The sequence below is a fragment of the Ursus americanus genome, chromosome 36 (genome assembly GCF_024610735.1).
Source record: "Ursus americanus isolate L20-20 chromosome 36, mUrsAme1.1.p, whole genome shotgun sequence".
Classification (NCBI taxonomy): domain Eukaryota; kingdom Metazoa; phylum Chordata; class Mammalia; order Carnivora; family Ursidae; genus Ursus; species Ursus americanus.
Genome location: NC_142162.1, coordinates 26504208 through 26526301, shown reverse-complemented (window position 1 = coordinate 26526301; position 22094 = coordinate 26504208). Strand labels below are relative to the sequence as shown.

At 36.6% G+C, this 22094-nt stretch overlaps 1 protein-coding gene across 8 annotated transcripts in view; it reads right to left on the bottom strand.

Annotated features, from left to right (window-relative positions):
- The window catches only part of TMEM62 (transmembrane protein 62), a 48868-nt gene that overhangs the window by 8247 nt on the left and 18527 nt on the right, over positions 1–22094 (bottom strand). For 7 of the 8 annotated variants that reach the window (XM_045771755.2, XM_045771765.2, XM_087859205.1 and 4 more), the window contains 9 exons: positions 21865–22002; positions 18911–18956; positions 14918–15059; positions 12497–12621; positions 12237–12359; positions 9555–9710; positions 7417–7576; positions 2356–2469; positions 805–889 (listed from right to left, as the gene is read on the bottom strand). In XM_045771755.2, the coding sequence (XP_045627711.1) occupies positions 805–889; positions 2356–2469; positions 7417–7576; positions 9555–9710; positions 12237–12359; positions 12497–12621; positions 14918–15059; positions 18911–18956; positions 21865–21904 (991 nt within the window). In that variant the 5' untranslated portion in view covers positions 21905–22002. The remainder of the gene's footprint in view (positions 1–804; positions 890–2355; positions 2470–7416; positions 7577–9554; positions 9711–12236; positions 12360–12496; positions 12622–14917; positions 15060–18910; positions 18957–21864; positions 22003–22094) is intronic. The other variant, XM_087859206.1, reaches the window with a different exon arrangement.

The window sequence follows — 22094 nt, the reverse complement described above, 5'->3', positions numbered from 1 at the left end:
TTGCTACGGTACTCCCCTCCCCTACAATCAGTCCCTGATCCCAGGGATTCATTCAAGCCAGGAAGGGGTAAGGAAGAGTCAATTCAACAAGTATTTATTGTCTGTTATGCACACATTCAGTGCTGGGTGCTGTGAGAAACAGGAAAGTAGAAAACACGAGCTCCCATATTGAGGAACTTCCAGTCTGGTTGAGGAGAAAATGTATCTGTACATTTGGGGTGGTTACATAAAGCAAGGTCACTGACTGGCCAAGTATAGCACTAATTGTCAGGAAGGACTACAGGGATTCAGAGAAGCAAGAGCTCATTATGACCTGGAAGGGTGCAGAAAATGGTATGGAAAAAGAGGGTTTGAGGCGAGCGCTAAAGGAGGCTAAGATTTAGATAAGTTTAGAAAAATAACTTAGAGATAATAGCCTAGGCAAAAGCATAGAAGCGGGAATGAGTATGGTGTGTGTAGGGAACAGTGGAAAATTATCTAGGCTGAAATACAGGTAACTGGTTGAAGATGCGGCTAATGAGAGGAGGACCTTTAATATCTGGCAGAGATATTCGGTCATTTTGAGCTATATTGTGATCCCCCCCCCCCATTTTGGGTTGAGCTTCATAGTATTACAACGTAGCAGCAAAAAACTGAATCTTTTAAAAAGATCAAGTATTGTGGAAAAAGCCTAGTAAGTTTGAAGAATGCACCTCACAGAGCTCAGGCAAAGACAATTTATATTGATACTTATCACTTGGTAATAGGACATTATGTGACACTTTAAAATGAAATATTGTGAGAATAAAAGGAACCATGACTAACCTTTATGCTCTGGATAGCCTCGGTGCCTAAAAGTAACGAGAATGGTGAGCTGGAGCAGCACAATCACCACAAAAAGGACCCGGGCCTGCAGAGAAATCAGTGTTAACGTGAAACAGATACATGGGTACAAGACAGTTAAGGTTTTTAAAATGGCCTCATTAACAAAAATGAAAATGACATCATTACCAGAAATGACTATGCAAGAAAAAAAAATGATCAAAGAATCAAACAACTGATCCACAAGAAAAGAAAATTACAAATTGCCTCAGCATTACTCTTTCAAAGAATCTGGATACTGAGACCAATACTGAAACAAAGTAATCCATAGTTATATAAAGTGATCAAATTAAAGCATTCCACCTTCACCGTACCACAAGTATAACTGGTTTTATTTCAAGCTGTCGAAGAGTAAAGAAAAATAGTACACAGTGCACTGCAGGCTGAGTGAACGGAGATGGCGTTTTCGTTTGCTTTCTCCATCAGGGTGACATTCACTTGGAGATTAACTCACAGCAAAGAGACATAATCTAGGTTCTGGTTTCTCGCAGTATGGACCCCAGCTCATCATTGGGATCATCTTATGCCTGCTGGGAAGGTGGAATCTCAGGTGCCCTCTCAGCCCTACTAAATCAGAATGCGTCTCTTACTAATGTGCCCTGGTGATTCATAAGTACATCAAAGTTTGCAAAGCCTGATCTAGGTGACTATTAAAAACCCCCAAAAGAAAAACAAATGACATAAAAGGAACTTGTAAAACTGAGATAGAAATGCCCATTAGTCATATTTCTAAAAAGCTTAATCATACAAGTAGTACAAATAAACTAATAATAAATTTACATTGTAAGGCTGTGAAGATATATAGCAAAGCTATGTCTGGAAGGTGAAATTAAAGGCTTAAATTTTCTTCTCAACATCATGGTGTGTCTCTTTGGTGTGTTTTGTGTCAATACCCAGTTAACAATAGATAAATGGTTACATAAATTAAGGTACATTTATGCCAATAAACATCGTTTTAAAGTAATATAAACTGATGTCAGAAAATAGTCAAAACAAATTCCTCAGTGGAAAAAAAAAAGAGAATGGAAATTACTATTTTACATTAAAAACTCATATACCAATATATATGAGAAAAAAATTAAAGTATCATAATGACAAACAGAATGGTTGTAATAAGTAGTGTGATAAAAGAATAATGTGGGGCTGATTTTACTTATTTCTAAATTTTCCAAGTTCTCTACATTAAGCATGTATTATTTATGTAGAAAGAAATATTATTTTTAAAAGATCCTTAATCCAATTTTATGCAGTTCTTACAATTCCCTTAGTTATTCTGGTTTTATGGTATTGCTTAGAACATGGTTCCAAAACAGGTATTACTTGTCAATGCCTCTGCTTTTTTTTAATTCAAATCAACTTCAAAGCATTGTATTCTTCTAGACAAATAACTAACTTAATTTTATAAGGTTCATCTTTCTCACCACATGATTATATTATTACTTTGGACCCACCACTAGATTTGTCCTAATCTCATCTAAAGTTGAATTTACTCACCACGATGCAATGGTCAGTAAGGAGAATAAATGATGCCAGGGGATCAAATCTGAGATGAATATCCTCTTGAACAGAAAATATGTGGTGAACACTCTTACTTCTTCCAGCAGAATCCTAGTTATAAGCACAGCAGTGACTCTCATGCACACTTGTATGTATAATGTTCCAAGATTCAGTTTCCAGTAACATTTGTCAGTTATCTCCAAATAGCTGTATTTTTTTCATTTATTTTTGCTTCTTCCTGTAAGCACTTTTTTTTTTAAAGATTTTATTTATTTATTGGACAGAGAGAGAGACAGTGAGAGAGGGAACACCAGCAGGGGGAGTGGGAGAGGGAGAAGCAGGCTTCCCAGGACCCTGGGATCATGCCCTGAGCCAAAGGCAGATGCTTAACGACTGAGCCACCTAGGCGCCCCTCTATAAGCACTTTGAATACAACTTCTTTTAAACACTGAAATTCTAGATTTGAACTAGAAATATCAGCATGTACTCACAATATATTTTCTCTTAAAAGAAAAATTTGTATTTTCTCTCTGCACACTGAAAAGGTCTAAAAATAGTAACAAACCCAAAAGCAAGGAGCTAGCTGGGCTAGTGCCCAGACTGTACTCTCAAAATAAAATTTCTCACTACAAGATCGGTGCTCTTTACAGAAATAGATTCTAGTTCTTGAACAAGAAATACCCAGGGAGAGCTTGGAATATCTTCATACCAGAAAGCAAGAACACTTAACAAAGACTACTGGGATTATATCTAAAGATTTAGTGGCCAACTTGGAGAGGCTCCCACCAGCCAAAGGTGGAACAATTTGAGCATCAAAAATATAAATGCCATGGATTGAAACATACCAAATATATATATACATATATATATATATATATGTATATATATATGTATATATGTATATATATACACACACATATATATACACATATATATTTTTTTAATTTTGAATTCATAATGATACTAAAAATAAAAGACTCATTTGGTTACCTTTAGCAGATGCTAGAGAAGCAACTCATTATTCTGAAAGTTGGTTTAGAAAAGGGAGGGTGGGGGAAGAATTAAGAATTTATCCCACCTTTCCAGCATGAACTTCTCTATCTGGGTACCAAATAGATAAGGGAATTTTCTTCTTTATGGGACTATTCTAATTAATACTCCTTTTACAAGGAGTGCCAATTTGAATACCACCATTGTATAACTCTAATGAAATAATGGACCCAGGCCAAGACCATCAATAGCTGCTGGAAATCCTTCGGTGAAAAGCTGATTAGGTACTTCATAATGAACGGAGGGAAAAGCCAGCAGTGTGCTGGAGCTGGCTTAACAGGCTCACAAAAGCCAATTGTTAAACTTTCAGGAATTTTGCCGGCCAGTTGATGTGTTGGTAGCTTAAAAATAGCTATGGTAAAAATATTTATACTATGGAAATTGGTATAAATCAAGGAAACACTACAAATCAAGGTTTTCCCTTCAAACCTGTCCCAAGCTGGTTGTTAGATATTTACCACCACACCACTGGATAAAGTTAACAACACCTGAATACAATGATCAATCCTAACATTACTAGAAGAGAGACAACCAGATATCACGGTCTTCTGATAAAAGCATAAAACACCAAATGAAGTATTCCTGCCAAAAAACAGACTCAAATCTGATCCAACCCCTAATCTAACTATCAGTTATAGAAACTAGAGGGGGTGGAGGAACACGCTGAATGATACAACATGAATGTAAACAACATAAATCTAGAATACAGAAAACTCTACAGGATAAAAGGTCTAATTTCCAAAGTCACCCAAAAAATAAATTGCAAGGGAAAAAAAAAACAAGGGAGAGGAGAGAGGGAACCTGTAGATTAAAAGAGACTGAAGAGACAAATCAGCTAAACACAGTATTTGAGCCTTGTCTGGATTCTGATTTGAACCAACCATATGCGTGTGTGTGTGTGTGTGTGTGTGTGTGTGTGTGTATATATATATATATATATGACTAATTGGGAAAATGGAACACTAGCTACATAGTTTGATATTAAGGAATTACTATTGATTTTTCAGGTGTGTGATGGTACTGTGGTTACATTTTTAAAAACAGCTCTTTTAGGGATACATACTGTCATGTTACCGATGGAATGACATGGTGCAGGGGTATAGATGAAACAAGATTGGTCATGAGCTGGTAACTGTTGAAGTCGGCTAACGGATACATGGGAATTCATTACAGTATCATCTGTTGCATATATTTTTAAATTTTCCCATCATACAAAAGTTTTAAAATAGCAAAAAGTACTCGTACATGTGTGTATCTAACTTTTACTGCTCAAAATGTTCTTATTGTAAGTTATACATTCTTGTTTTATTTTTTTTTTAAGATTTAATTTATTTGAGAGAGAAAGAGACAGAGATAGTGACAGAGAGCATGAGTGGGGAGGAGAGGGAGAAGCAGGCCCCCCACTGAGCAGGGAGCCCGATGTGGGGCTCGATCCCAGGATTCTGGGATCATGACCTGAGCCGAAGGCAAACGCATAACCAACTGAGCCACCCAGGTGCCCCCACGTTCTTGTGTTAAAGCAGAGTTTTTCTTTAATTTTTAGATATAGAGATTTCTGAAGTCTGCTCTTTCAATTGGCAAAGTAGGCACAATAATCTAAAGTTCTGGTTCTCAAACTTTAGTGCACATTGGAACCACCTGGATAGACTGTCGAACAGATTGCTGGGTCCCATCTCCAGAGTTTCTGGTTCAGCAGTTTGGTATTTCTAACAAGTTTACATTTCTAACAAGTTCCCAGGTGATGCTGATGCTACTAGTTCAGGAACCACACTGAAAATTGATCTAAGGGTCTAGTTGCTACTAGGCTGCTCAGAACTATAGACACTCAATAAAAATAGTGAGTGGGTAAAATATAAGATAATAAATTAATGTCGTTTCTCATAGATTTTTCTCAGACTTTACTATAGTATACTGTGTTTAAAAGAATAGAAGTTGGGGTCCCTGGGTGGCTCAGTGGGTTAAGTGTCTGCCTTTGGCTTGGGTCATGATCCCAGGGTCCTGGGATCGAGCCCCACATTGGGCTTCCTGCTCAGCGGGCAGTCTGCTTCTCCCTCTCCCTCTCCCCCTGCTCATGCTCGCTCACTCTCTCTCTCTCTCTCCCTCTCCCCAATAAATAAATAATCTTTTGAAACAAAAATAATAGAACTTCCCATTGATGAATGAGGGAACTAAGTTCCCTATTTAATATTCAGTAGACTAATCTTTTAAAGTTATACATATATAGAAGAAAACAGATTAGTGGTTTCCTGGACATGAGGGTGGAAGGAAGACAGCTTCGAAAGAGCACAAGAAAACTTTTGAGGGTGATAGACTGTACTGATTGTGCTAATGGGCAAGGATATATATGTATGTCAAAATTCACCAATTATACTCTAAATATGTAGAGGTTTTTTGTATGTAAATTATACTTCAATAATGTAAGAAATGTTAAACATGGAAAAAGTATATGTGATTTCACATTTCTACGCAGAATTTAACAAAGCAGCCAGAAATGTTTCAAGGAATATGAGCTATGATTTTTTTCCTCATAAAATTATAGAAGCTGGGGTTTTGAGGCAATCCAAGGATTTGGGAGTTCCCCGTTCCTACAGTGAGCAGGTCTCCTATAGTTGAGCCTACTTCCACCTCGTAACTGTAAATAAAGATAGGGAATAATTTATTCTAGGTGCACTTGTACCTTCAGGTTTTCTTTCAGTGAGCCAACTTCTAATGGAATGTTAAGAGTTCATCCCATCATCCTTCCTTCCACGTCCTTCCCGTGAGTTTCTTTCTAAGCAGAACATTTCAAAGATGCATGGCATTGCAAAGGGCCTTTTCTTGCTTCCTCATCTATGAACTGGGGATCAAACTACCTACCATAGAGGATTGTTATATGGATTAACTAAGAAATCCTAAGGGTCCAGCATTTCCTTAGAAGGAGCTAAGTAAGCAGCTCCTTCCTACTCAAAATCCTTCTCTGTGACTGACACACACACACACACACACACACACACACACACACACGATAATGAAAATAATTACATGTGTTTTCTGAAGGATTACTTGGTAATCTTCAAACTAAGACTTAACATTAGAAGATGGAATAGTTAAAAACTGTCATCAAATCATAAAGTGGTGGAAACTGACAGATTTTTTTTTTTTCAGAAACTAATTCCAGAGCACGGTCTATCTCCTAAAAATTTCATGATGTTGATGAAAGTGTTTTATTTTGGTAAGGAATGACCACTTGCTACTCTGGCAGGTGCTAGTGAATTAAGTGCCCCAGGCTGAATTGGAATGGCAGGCAGACTATTACTACATATGCTATCAATGCATACTCCCCAAACAAACAAAATCCTCTGGATGCCTTGAAAATTCTCTATCCTAGAGCTTTCAAAATAGTGACACAATTTTCCTGTACTTGGAGATAGCAAGCAAAGGCATAGGCACATAAATACATGTTTTCTGACTTATTCTATTATCTTTGGGTATGTAGGGGGATTTGCTCCCATTATTAAAAGACTCTAGCCAAAGTTGAAAGAAAATAAAAGAATGATTCCCTGGGGCTCAAAAAGAGGGGAGTGTGGCCAGTAGTTGCACACTGAGAATCTAGTTTTTTATCTAAATAGAATTACCCCTGAGTGTTCGTTTTCAGAATATACTAAATCCAGTGTATTCTTTTTTTTAAGATTTTAAATTTATTTGAGAGAGAGAGAGAGAGAAAGCACATGCGTGTGCCAGGGAAGGGGAGGGGGAGGAGCAGAGAGAGAGGGAGAGGGACAAGCAGACTTCATGTGGAGCTCAGAGCCTGACACAGGGTTTGATCCCACAACCCCGAGCTCATGACCCGAGCCGAAATCAAGAGTTGGATGCTCAACTGACTGAGCCACCCAGGTGCCCCTCAAGTTTTTAATTAACTTAGTTTCATCTCTATCAATTGACTGGAAAAAAAACAAAAACAAAAACATCAGAGTTTAGTGTGGTTACAGCCAAATCATTTATATATCAAGTTGAAAATTATGAACTTACCTGGACAATTACTTCTATGTTATGTGTCCTATTACTGTAGTTTCTTGGGTTCCACTTCAGTATGAAAATAGGACCAGACAAATGAAGAGCTTGCCCTAAATGAACTCCATCAATCTTAACTGTGACAGAAGTAACGGAGGATAAGGAAAAGGCCAAGACTCTAAAATGGGAACATACAAACGCATGTGGTTTTAGATATTTTCACTCTTTTTAGAAAGGAGAATAACTCTATTATAACCTGAAAAAAATATAAATGTAGGCAGAACCATCATACTGTATAACTGTTCATATGACCACTATTCATATGATCTGGTTTCTTTCTGAATGGTGGCTTTTGGAGTTGTATAATTAAGCAAACCTGAGTTGGTGAGAAATTAGAAACTATTTTTATACTTTTTAGAAAGGAAAATCAATTTTCTTTGACAAATAAAGCTGGAGTAGATCCAAGGTTCTTTCTGATAAACTCCTGAAGTCCTGGTTTTTCATATAGGGAAAGAATATTGATTAGACATCTTACTTCGTTAATCTCATGTTAATCCTACCATCCCCTCATTTGGTTCCCAATGTATCTGTCCACAAGAAGCAATGTCACAAACAGAGCTAAGGCTACCAGGCCCTTTCAGAGAATACAATGTCTAAATCAGATAGCCAGCTCCAATCAAAAAAACCTGAGTCATTTCACTGCTGACCAAAAAAATAAATTAAAATACCCCGATACCATTTTTCCAGATTAATTAGTACATCTTTTTAAAAGTACAATATCCAAAAATGGTAAGAGTGCTGTGAAATTGGTACTCATATTGCCTGGTCACATTATAAATTAGTATGTTTTAAAAAGTGATTAGGTACCTTATGCACTGCTCGTGGTAATGTAAAATGGTACAGCCGCTATGGAAAAGAGTAGGGTGGTTCCTCAAAAAATTAAACATATAATTACCATGTGATCCAGCAATTCCATTTCTAGATATATACCCATAAGAAGTGAAAGCTGAAAGCAGGGATTGAACAGAGTACACCCACGTTCATAGTAGCATTATTCACAACAGCCAAAAGGTGGAAGCAAAAGTATCGACAGATAAATAAACAAAATGTTGTATATACACACAATGGAATGTTAGTCAGCCTTAAAAAAGCAAAGTCATTCTGACACACTCTACAACATGGAGGAACCTTGAGGATATTATGTTAAAGAAGCCAGCTAAAGGACAAATACTGTAGGATTCTCCTTATATGAGGTTCCTAGAGTAGTGAAATTCATAGAGACAGACCAGTAGAATGGGGGTTGCCATGGGCTGGGGAAAGGGGTAAATCCGAAGTTATTCTTAGATGGGTACAGAGTTTCAGTTTTGGAAGATGAAAGTACTGATGATGGATGGTGGTGATGGTTGCAAAACAGTATCAATGTACTTTAATGCCACTGAACTGTATACCTAAAAGCCGGTAAAATGGTACATTTTATGTTACATTTATTTTACCACAATTTTCTTAAAAGAATGATTTTAGTTACCAAAAAAAAAAAAAAATTAATTGGGCAATCTTTATCAACAGTCATAAAGGAATTCATATTCTTCCACCAAGACTCCCACTTCTAGAACTTTATCTAAAGAAATTATTCAAGTGGAAAAAGAATCTACATGTATCGGATGCTCATTCCCAAGTTAGAAAAAAAAATAAAAGAGTTCACCAATAAGATAGGAAAATGGTTAGATAAATTGTGGTACATTCTGTCTATTGAGAGGAAAAAAGTAGGAATTAAAAGAGACTGTGGCCTATCATTACAACTATGTAAAAACATGCCTCAAAGAGAATGCCTGAAAAAGAAAATTCAGAAATGTCAATAACAGCTCTATTTGGGGGTAGGGAGATTATAGCAACGTAAAACATGAAGATAAAATACACAAAAATTACAGTGGTAGGGTTATGGGTTTCTGGATGGTTTTATAAATTTCAACAGCTTAAAAAAATATTTTTTAACTGAACGGGAATGAAGCAGTAAGCATTTTATCTCTATATAATGTTTAGATTGTTGGGAAAATTAGAGTGGGGTATCTCATAGCTTTCACATGGGATTATAGTCACATCGACTTATTCTCCATTAGTATCAAACTGAAAGGAAATTCCAAAAAACTGCTACATACCTGATATGTGTTGAATGAAGAAGTCTTTCTAGTGGTTCATGTCTAGCACAACTATATAGGAGTGACTTAGGATTAGTGATAAGAACCACAGGCCACTCGCCAAAGACCAAATCTGCAAAGCTAAAAAGGTCATGATCAAAAGCAAAGATCCGGTACCTAGAGACCAGAAGACAATAAGGTAATTTAGTCACTTCTTATTATAAAAGGGTATGAAGGTTATCCTCAGAACAAATGTAAAAATATAAAACTACACTTTCTAGAGATCATGAATTTATACAAAATAAAAAATATTGTTTCTCTGTTCTTCTTCCCTTGCCCCTACCACTTTATACTTCACGTCTGTCACAAATGGGATCTCCTTGAAGACATACATTTAATTGTGCCCTAGAACAATGCCTGGTACATAGCATGCACACTTTCATTTTTAAATAAATGCTTAATAAATTAATTCGTTTCCACACTTTAAGACTGTTTTGAACCTACGACATTCATCATAAGCCTCATACCTGATATTCCTCATCTCATCAAAAATGTTAATAGTAACATGAACACGATTAGAAATCTTTCATTCTTTTAAACCTTTATTTCTACAATTTCAAAGAAATTAACAAAACTTATTTTGGTTTTCTAAATGCATGGTGAAAGGTATAAATATTCATTAAAGAATAACAAAAATTTTATATTTTCTACTTTTTGAACTGAGAAAAGAAACAGTTAACTATGGCAGAAACAATAGTGCTCACCAAATACTCCACGTGCTCCCCTGCATTTCCCAGTCTCCCTGGCATTAGGTTGGGACCATGTGACTAGTTCTGGTCAATGGGCTGTGAACAGAAGTGACATGTATCACACTTCTGGTCCAAAGTACTTAAGAAGGAGTGTGAGTTCTCCATGCTCTCTTCCCTGCCCTGGAATTGAGGTGTTGACATAGTGGCATTATAAGATGGAGGAAGTGTGAATCCCTGAGTTACCCCATGGAAGAGAGATGCACTGGCTCATACCAGATTTACATAAATGAAAAAAATAAGCATCTGTTGTGTTAAGCCACTGATATTTTCCAGGTTTATTTGTATCCACAACAAAGCCTAGCCTAATATTACTAATATACCTTAAAAAAACTCTTCTATTATCCTAAAACAACATAAGGGCAGGTAGAGGTTAGGTCCTTTCAGTAAAACACCAGATAAAACCCCAGGGTTGGAACAACAGGAGAGCAGGTGGGAAGAGAAAGAGAGGAAATGGTTTCATGACATCACTTAACTTGTAACTATAGCATATATAAGAAATAAAGACACTGATCAAGGATTAGGAAGACTATCTCATAAAAGGCAAGCCCAGCCCAGCCCACAACCTCGCAGTCATGAATAGACAGGTCTTAGCTCAAAGTAATTACAGTTGCCAACTAATGACAGGCTTCAAGCATAGCTTTTAGACAGTTTCTAGCAGAGCCAACTGAAATGAGTAAGTACCTTCCAAGATGTAAAGCTATCTTTTAATGGAAGTAGTTAAAAATAGAAAGATAACATATTCAGCTCAAAAAATATTTACTGAGTAACTAACATCTTCAGAGAACGGAGTTTGAATAAATTAAACAGCAACTGATAATAGTTCAACAATGAGATGATTCTCATCTATATGTAAGCTATTGTACTTAGTTATTATCAAAATATGTATTTAGTATTTAGTATATATATATATATATATATGTAACTATACCGTATGCTTTTGATAAACGGGTTATGTTTTCTCATAGAAAGACTTAATCTGGGGCGCGTGGGTGGCTCAGTCATTAAGCCTTTGGCTCAGGTTGTGATCCCAGGGTCCTGGGATCGAGCCCCGCATTGGGCTCCCTGCTCAGTGGGGAGCCTGCTTCTCCCTCTCCCACTCCCCCTGCTTGTGTTCTCTCTCTCTCTGTCAAATAAATAAATAAATAAAATCTTAAAAAAAAAAAAAGTCCTTAATTTTAATAAAACCAACTATCACGTATTTGAAGAACTTAAATCACTAACATCTTATAGTAATAACTACAAAGGTAGGTATAAAATTCAGGGGGTGACACATTTCCAGTTCTAGTGTTTCTCTAAGTGTGGTCCATGCAGGACCTGGTGGGCTTTTAAAAAAATGCAGTTTCTTAGGTCCTAAACCAGACCAACACAATCAAATGCTCTGGAGATAGGGCCTCCAAATTGTTTTTTTTTTTTTTTTTTAAAGATTTTATTTATTTATTTGACAGAGAGAGAGACAGCCAGCGAGAGAGGGAACACAGGCAGGGGGAGTGGGAGAGGAAGAAGCAGGCTCATAGCAGAGGAGCCTGATGTGGGGCTCGATCCCATAACGCCAGGATCACGCCCTGAGCCGAAGGCAGACGCTTAACCGCTGTGCCACCCAGGCGCCCCCAAATTGTTATTTTTAATAAGCTCCTCCACAATCCTTGTGTACCCTAGAGTTTGAGATCCATTTCCTAATGGATGCATCTTGAAAATCTAATGTAACATAGTGATGACAAACAACTGTTGCAACGAGGTTTTTACACACCAACACACATAATGCCTATATTACTTTAAAAACTCAGGGAGATCACAAGTTTTCCCTTAACTAGGATCACCCACAATAGCAGTAAGAAAATATGGTTTTAGCAAAACTTACATGTATAAGTTTTATTCTGTGGGGTAGTTCCCTTACCTTCTGTTATCCTTCCAATCTCCCACCTCAAGTTCCAAAGTGCCCTGGAGGTGACGAGTGTGCAAAACAGGCATCAGTCCACCAAGGGTATGGAGGTGCCCACACAAATATGCTGTAGCTGAACTAACCAAAGAAAAATGAAGAGAATAAATGAACAGATAACTTGTGATGCCAAACTAATAAAAAGATCTCTTTAGGAGAGCAAGAGTAACATAAAAGAATTACAAGCAATTAATTTTGATTTTGGAAGCCTGCCTCACCTCATTACTGACCGAATTCCAGGTGATGGAGAAAGGATAGTGGATGTTGTATAGTGTCCAAACCAAATACTGTGGTTGCTCCGACTACTTTCCTTGGCCAGTAACAGAAGTTCCTCCATCCGCTTCTGAAATGGGAGAAAAACAGAAGGATCTTTAATTAGGGCACAGGCTGAAATCTACAGATTTAAACATCTCCCTTGAAGTTTTATAGTAATAAGTATATTATGTCTAAGGCCTAAACCCTACTAATTAATGACCTGTACGGACCAGTATAAATTTCAAACTCTTCATATACATAATAATTCATTTGGTCCTAAAAATAACTCTAAGTAGGGCAAGTATTATGTCCATTTGATAGATAAGGAAACTGAGAAATAAACAATAAGCTTTAAATAACATAAATTTCTTTTTTTTATAAGTTTCTTTATAGAAATTAAGAACCACTAATCTTTTCAGCCCTGTATACTACACCGCAATTAATAAAGAAGATCTTGAAACTAAACTTCTAAAATAAGATGTACATATGTCCATAAAAAGCCTTGTACCTGAATGTTCATAACAGCTCAACTCAGAAGAGCCAAAAACTAGAAACCATCAGTATATCCAAACAATGGAATGCTATGCAGTGATAAAAAGAAAGAACTACTCCAACACACAATAATACAGATGATTTATAGAAACATTATACTGAGCAAAAGAAGCCAGACACAAGAGTACATACTATATGATTTCATTTACATAAAATTCTAGAACAAACAAAACTAATCTATACTGACAGAAAACCCATCAGTGGTTCTCTAGGATTGGGGTGAAGACTGACTACACAAGAGAACTTGCTGGGATGATAGAAATGTTCTGTCTTGATTGTGGTGACAGTTACACCAGCACATACATTTTTTATCAAAACTCTTCAAACTTAAAATGAGTGCATTTTATTGTATGTAAATCATCCCTCATAAAGTTGATTTCAAAAATAACTTGTACAGGGGCACCTGGGTGACTCAGTCGGTTAAGTGTCTGCCTTTGGCTCAGGTCAGGATCCTGTCCCCAAGTCGGGGTTCCTTGCTCAGAAGGGAGTCTGCTTCTCCCTCTCCTTCTGGCCCTCCCCCCTGCCTGTGCTCTTTCTCTCAAATAAATAAATAAAATCTTTAAAAAATAACTTGTACATGTATAAATATACATGAATTATCTGTAAAGTGCTTATAGCAGTGAATTCCTGGACCCTGCACTAGTCTTATTTCTAATTTGGTAAGTCTCAGGGAAAGCCTGGGAATCTGCATTTTACAAGACTCCAGCTGATTTTCATGCAGACGGTCTTTGAATCGTATCTTAAAAAACACTGCTCTAAGGAATAGGCTTTAAAATAATAAGTTAGGGGTGCCTGGGTGGCTCAGTCGTTAAGCGTCTGCCTCCGGCTCAGGGCGTGATCCCAGCGTCCTGGGATCGAGCCCCACATCGAGCCCTGCATCGGGCTCCCTGCTGGCTCCCTGCTCTGCTGGGAGCCTGCTTCTTCCTCTCCCACTCCCCCTGCTTGTGTTCCCTCTCTCGCTGGCTGTCTCTCGCTCTGTCAAATAAATAAATAAAATCTTTAAAAAAAATAATAAGTTAATAAACTCTGTCTAAAGACGGTTGGAAGATAAGAAACAAAATATACCTTCATTAAATAAAATGCCTAATATAACACAATGCATTTCACAATATTCTATTCACTTGATTTCAAGATCTTCTGAACCCTCGTTTCACTTTGAATCTCTTTCAGCCCTTAGCAAATTCTGCCCTTTATTATAGTTATTTCTGCACTAGTATTATGCCCCTCCACTAGATTAAATATTCTAAGAGGCGAGTGACTTGATCTTATCGCTCTTGTATTCTTACATATAGGCACATATGTCTTGCATATGGGCATGTGCTCATTAGTGAGCTGACATCTGTTGTACTAAGAAATAATGAGAGGTTCTCAGATGTGACTTTCTAGACAGTTTTAATCCAGCAACGCCTAGCTTACTTTAACAGAAATTTATTTACTTCAGTGGTTGCCCTTCTCTTATTAAAATAAATACAGTCCATTAGTTAGAAATGGCAACTATGGGGATTTAGGAATATATCCACAGAGTATAAAAGCTATATGCCCTGCACCTTGCAAGGTGCGTGCTGCACTTAGTACATATTTAACAAATGTTTACTGAATAAATTTCAACGTGAGGTACTTCTTCATGAAATTTTGGGACAAGAACAGGAATAGCAATGATAGTGCTGAAGTAGCCAGGGATTTCTTCTAACCATACTTGCAACCACAGTAAAATTGTTCCCAAGGATTTCTAGACAAGAGCTGGTTTACCTAGGATAACCTTAGTGAGCCACATTTATCCAAGAAAAAACAAAATAGGTTAGCTACAAAGGGAAGTGAGATTTTTACTGTACCTCATCTAAAATTCCAAAGAAATTATAGGGTCTCTTAGGCCCTGGATTTGGGGTGGCATCCAAAGAGATGAAAGAATAGTTGCCGAAGGGAGTATTGTGGACATAATGGAAAGAGCCATCCCTACGTACGGCAGAATATTTCCTAAAAAATACAAGACAGGAAAGTTTGAGTGCAATCATAAAAAGACAGAATGAGTTTAAATTCCTCCCCGTGTATCACATTACATTTTGCCTCCCTTTGAAAATTTCCTAATCTGACAGAGAAATACATAAACTAATCCACAATAAGCTGATTAAAAGAAATTTTAAATATTTTTTTCCCCATTGTCTACAAAGATTCAGGCAAACTAATTTATAAGTAACCAAACACAAGGTCATCAAGCAAAGCAGAGAAGTAGGCAGCTATTTTACGCAGTCCACTGAACATTTAAAGAGAGATCAGTTAGATCCAGTGAAATGGTACTTACCCATCATTGAAAAATTTAGTGAGGACCTACTAAGTACCTAGCAGAATTCTTGGTGTAATGAGATACGAAAGGTGTTTACATCTTGAAACAGGACTACAGAGGCTTACCTCACAATAAAGCCTTGCAAAGATGAAGTCATCAAGCCAGGAGAAAAATGTTAGTTAGGTCTGGGTCAGTAAATCTTTTTCAGTTCCTAAAAATGTATCTGTAACATATACAGGGTATACACTTGGTAATGAAAGTCCTCACTACCTAAGTATCAACATTGTTCAGGTGTCTGTAAGGTTGGAGAGTAAAGAACAGGGGGAAAGCGTCGGTAACATAGTACACAGTGTAGGAACTCATTAGTATTTGTTGAATAAATGTGAAGGAAGGTATATATTGGGGACATACCTATATTACTCAAATGTCAAAACATTGTAAGAAAATAGATAAGGCACCTTTGGAAAAATACAAATAAACTCCTGAAACCTAATGTGCTATCAGGGAGCTATATTTAAGCCAGGATAGTCATCAAATATATCATAAATAAATACATTATCACAGATATTATAATTAAAAGTCAATTAGTTCTATTACCTCTCTTCCGGTATTTTTAAATTTTCTATTTTGGGGGGCACCTGGGTGGCTCAGTCAGTTAAGTGAATGACTCTTGATTTCAGCTCAGGTCATGATCTCAGGGTCATAGGATCCAGTCCTGCATTGGGCTTAGCCCTCAGCACGGAGTCTGCTTATCCCTCTCCCTCTGCTCCTCTCCACTCTCGTGCACTGACACGTGCATGCATGCTCTCTCTCTCTTAAATAAATAAAGTCTTTAAAAAAAATAAAATGTTCTATTTCGGGTTTTTTCTCTCATTAAAATTTTTATTTATATTTTTTCTACTTCATTTGTTTTCAGTTATTTATTATTTAGGATAATCTCACATATGTTGTTCCCTTTCCTATATTTTTAACACATTAAAACCCACTATCTAAAAATAAACCTAACTATTTGAAAGCAGAGATTAAAATATATGATAGCTATTAACATTTTTTGAATTCTGGATTTTGACATTCTCTGGGGCATTCTTAAGATCAAGATTTAGCTTTAAAATGTTTTTTTCATTCAGGCTGATAATCTGTAATGTCCATATCTCCAGCTGTTTATTAAAATGCTATTTATTAAAAATTCAGACAACGTTTAGGTGGCTAGAAACAAAAATATAAAGGTTCAAGTGACTAAGAGCTTTACCTTCCCGATAACCAGTCAGACCCAAAGTCCTGTTAATTCTTTGAAAATGTTTCCTAGTTCCATTCCATAGTCACCATCAAAGATAAAAATAGATAATAGAAAATGAAGGATTGTCATCTCTGACCTTTTCCTTTCCCACATTAAAAACAAAGGAAGACTTCGTCCTCCAAGTTATGGTGACTCCGATTATATGTTAACCAATGCTGTTTGACCTGCCACCCTCCAGCTGATGACATTGTCCTGTATCTATGAACTTTGTTAGACAGGTATGTCTCCTATGCATTTCAAGCCCTTCCATATCATGACTGGACTATTACAGGACTCTCCTACTTGCTCTACAAAACTCCAATCTCCCTGTTTTTTCCTTATTATCCCTATCTTGTTTCTTTTTTGTTGTGTGATTGCCCTTATAAAATATTATTTCATTATGTGACTTGCCTCCTTAGGAATCTATACCGGATTATGGATTATACCTAACACAGCTAAATTTCTACACTTGTCACTTAAGACCTCCATAAATTGGCCCTAAGCTACCTACCCAATGTCATACCAGTCCTCAAAATGATCCTTTATTCTGGTGATATCAGTCTCCTTACTGTCTCTAAAAGCTCATTCTAGCTTTTAAAACTCTGTGGTTTTGCTTAAAATATGCCCCTCAAAATTTCTTACTTCTCCAAATGCAACCCTTCTTTTAAGACTGGACACAATTTTTACTTCTTTTATAAAGTCCTAACTTGCAATTAGTAGACATATAAGTTCTGGAGATCTAAGCACAGCATAGTAATTATAATCAACAATACTAGATTATAAGCTTCAAAGTCACTTAGAGACTACATCTTAGTTATTCTTACCACAAGAAAATGATAATCATGTGGTGATGATTGAGGTATCAGCTAACTCTATGGTGGTCTTCATTTCGCAATATATAAATGTATCACGTGAACATGTTGTACATTTTAATCTTATACAATGTTATATGTCAACTGTATCTCAGTAATAAAGTCTCCTCTGTGTCCAGCCCATGCTAACTTCTGCCCTTTCCGATTTCTCACAGTGATCACCATGTGTACCAAATACTGTAGCGTTTCATCAATCATCCCTTCATGTTCTTTTCTAATTGTTTCCTAAACAATTCTTATCTCCCTTAACTGGACTTCCTTGAAGGTATAGGCCATATATTTTTCACATTAGCTCTTGTATCTCTCACGCTATCCAACTAAAGATGGGCTCTCAAAAAATTCTTGCTACTTGAGCGATGGACAATGTAGGACAAAGCTGTGGAATACCCTAGAACTGGAAGTGAAATTGCAACTAAAAGAATCCCAACACATTGGAACTAGAGAACTAGAACTTTTCTAACTCAAAGAGCCTTTCATATTCACAGCCTTTTTCACATTCATGGCATATAAAGAAACTTTTAATATTTCTGTGACATACTGGGATAAATGGATAGAGCAACCAGGGTGACCAGCTGGGCTCCTCAGCCACTGTAGACACTGAGGGAATCAGTTTTTCAGTATTCCTAAAATCCACAGTACTCTGGTAACAAGCTCAAATCTAAGTGACTTCTGATGTACAGCATGGTGACCACAGTCAAACATACTCTATTATAGGGGCGCCTGGGTGGCACAGCGGTTGAGCATCTGCCTTCAGCTCAGGGCGTGATCCCGGCGTTACGGGATCGAGCCCCACATCAGGCTCCTCTGCTATGAGCCTGCTTCTTCCTCTCCCACTCCCCCTGCTTGTGTTCCCTCTCTCGCTGGCTGTCTCTACCTCTGTCGAATAAATAAATAAAAAAAACCTTAAAAAAAAATTATTGTATATTTGAAAGCTGCTGAGAGTAGATTTTTAAAGTTTTTATCACAAGAAAAAAAAAAGCTTTTTAACTATATATGGTTATGGGTGTTAACGAGACTTATTGTGGTTACCATTTCACAATATACACAACTACCGAATCATTGTGTTGTATACCTAAAAATGAATGTGTCAATTATATCCAAGTAAAAAAAATTTTTTAAAAATGACTTCTGCTATGTATCAGTGGCAAAATAGAAGTTTGTGTGAAATATTTAAAGTATCATTAGCCAATAAAAACCATAAAGTATATGAAATAAAAGGAATTAAAGGAAAGAAAAAGTCTTGGGGGAAAAAAGGAACTGAATCTGTCACACACACATACACAAAAATTCTGAGTTACTAAAGGTTCTTCTGTTAAAAAACGTTTTCACCCATTCATTGACTTGACTGCACCCCCCCCATACTACTTCATGGTCTGCATTCTGTTCACTACAGTACCTGTAATAATTCTCGACACTCTCCAGACTTGGAATGTTGAATGCATCTAATTAAAAAGAAAAGAGCAATGAATCACTAAATTCTACTCCTGAAACCAGTATTACACTGTATGTTAACTAACTAGAATTTAAATAAAAATTGGGGGGAAAAAGAAAGCACATGGAAAAAAAAAGAACAAATATCATCTATATTAAAAAGAAAAATACAAACACCTTAATGACTAAAGAAAAATGACAATACTTTCAATAGCACTTTAAATAGCAGAATGCCAATAAATTAGCCTGATAGTTTTTAGAACTTGATAACAGAATTCAAATTATCTGGAAACTTATTGGGGGCACCTTGTATACTGGAGAATAAGAAATACTTTGATATTATGTACTATTCAGAATAAATCTATTTGCAGTTGTAAGACTGGACTGTTGTTGCTGCTGTTTTAATCATGTTTTAATCATTGACTGTTACATGGATTCATGCCAAGTGTTTCTAAATAGCTGGTCACTTTGATAACAGGACCTAAGACCCTCTCTTCTTAATCTTGAAGAGATTCAGTAAGAAAGGAGTTATATAATGGTAAAGGGTAAGGTAAAAGATGTCATAGAACACTTATCTGGAAACACAATGATTTCACAGAGTTTGATTGCCTGGTTGCAATAACTAAAATTACTGACCAGTTTGGAATTTCAAGAATCCACTACATTTCTAAGAACTTTAGACAATAAGCTGTTAAGTCCAATTTAGGCCAAAAGAAATATTATACAATATACAAAGAATATAATATACAATACAAAAGAAATATTATACAATCCTCTTAGTAAGAGAACTACACTGTTATAGCTAAATCTTTTTTTTGTTATAGCTTAATCTTAATAAAAATTAGTTTCCTCCTATCTTAACACAATATATAAACATATATATAAACACATACTATAAGCATTTGTGCTTATACAAGTCAAATTAGATTATCACGAGCTCCAAAGGAAAAGCTCTGTTCACAAGATCTAATCACAACAGTCTGATATTTATTACTTGAAATAAATCAGTAGCTTGGCTTGAAAAACTTTTTTATTATGTACAGGCTTGCTTTTTATTGCAAAAGAATTTGATCTGTGCCACTAATTAGGATCAGGAAAAAAGGGAAATGTAAAATTCAGATCTTCCTCAACTTACAATGGGGTTACGTCCAGACAAATCCATTTTAAGTGGCAAATATTTAAGTAGAAAATGCATTTCATACCCTGAAGCTACTGAAGATCAGAGCTCAGCCTTGCCTACCTTAAACATGCTCAGAATGCTTACATTAGCCTATAGTTGGGCAAAATCACCTAACACAAAGCCTGTTTTATGATAGAGTGTTGAATATCTCATGCCGAATATCTGAGAGTAAAAAACAGAATGACAGCATGGGCACAGAATGGTTATAAGGTTATTGGCTCTTTACTCTGGTGATCGCGTCCAGAATCACCAGAGTTATCATACTGCATATCACTAGCCCAGGAAAAGATAAAAATTCAAAATCTGAAATACAGTTTCTATTGAATGTGTATCACCTTTATATATTGTAAAGTTGAAAAATCATAGCTCAAGGGATGCCTGGGTGGCTCAATCGGTTAAGCATCTGCCTTCGGCTCAGGTCATGATCCCAGAGTCCCGGGATCGAGCCCCGCATTGGGCTCCATGCTCAGCAGGGAGTCTGCTTCTCCCTCTGCCACTCCCTCTGATCATGCTCTCTCTCTCTCACACACACTTTCTCTCTCTCTCACTTGCTTTCTCTCTCAAATAAATAAACAAAATCTTTAAAAAAAATCAGAGGTTAAACCATCATAAGTTGAACCATCGTAGGTTGGGGACCAGACTTACAGGGTGTACCAGAGAAAGCTATAAGCCAGATATCCCATCATCAATTAATAATTCCTAGCTGCTTTGTATGAACTATTTATAAAGAGGGCATTTTCTGATCAAACCAAAACTATGTATTTCACCAGACAGAATTAGCTGTTTAAAATGATAGTTTTAAATATATAGGCACACAGCAGCAATTAATAATCAAATGAAGCAAAGTACTTACCAACCAATAAGAAACTCAACGTTTATAAAACAAACAAACCCACTGTTTTGACACTTTGCTGAAGAGATCACTTCCTTACTAACACTATAATAACAATAATAGTGTAAAAAATGTGAAGGAATTATCCATTTCTCTACTCATAGAGATTTATTTGCAATTTTAATCTTTTAATGTATACACAGTAAAATTCATTCACTGTAGTGTACAGTTCTTTGGGTTTTGACAAACGCACAGTCATGTATCCACCACAATGGAGATACAGAACAGTTCCATCATCTCCCAAAATTCTCTCATGATGCTTCTTTGTAGTTGGTCTAACCCCCTACCCTCAACCCTTGGCAACCACAATCTGTTCTCTATAGTTTTGCCTTTTCTTAGATGTCATATAAATGGAATCATACAGTACATAGACTTATGGGGGGTGGCTTCTATTAGCAAAATGTATATCTATCAATCTTTCTATATGTATTTATGTATGTCGTGTGAATGTATATATGTAAGGACTGATTGATTGATTGCAGGCTCCACACCCAATGTGGGGCTTAAACTCATGACTTTAGATCAAGGGTTGCATGCTCTACCAAATAAGCCAGCCAGGTGGCCAAAATGGTTATATTTTTAAATGCCCTCCTGCATAGGTTTTGCCAGAAGCTTTTCTTCATGCAAAGAGAAAGGACCATCCCAGCTTTCCCCTCAAAGGCTAAAAGTGACATCTGAGGTTTTAAAATCACATAATATAGTTGTATTTCAGAGTTGTGGCCTTCAGTATAACTAAAACTATGTTACAATGTTCCCATTTTATAATTTTATATTCTAAATCGGAGAATCTAGGCTCTTGAAGGGGAAAAAAATCTAGTTTTAATTATATGTGGGTCTTGACTCTTACCATGATTTCCTTTAACATCAAGCCACTTGGTTTTTTCCATGACCCTTGTCTTCTTCAGAATACCCTGGTAGGTTTGCCATTCTACCTCATGTTGCCTGGATCCCAAGTGTTCCTTTGTTTTGGCATCAGTCAGGTCTCCTGTAGATTTACGTTAAGACTTGAATCACAATGCAAAATAAACCCAAGGGGGTTAAAAAATGTTTTTAAATGCACACTGAAAGAACAAAGAT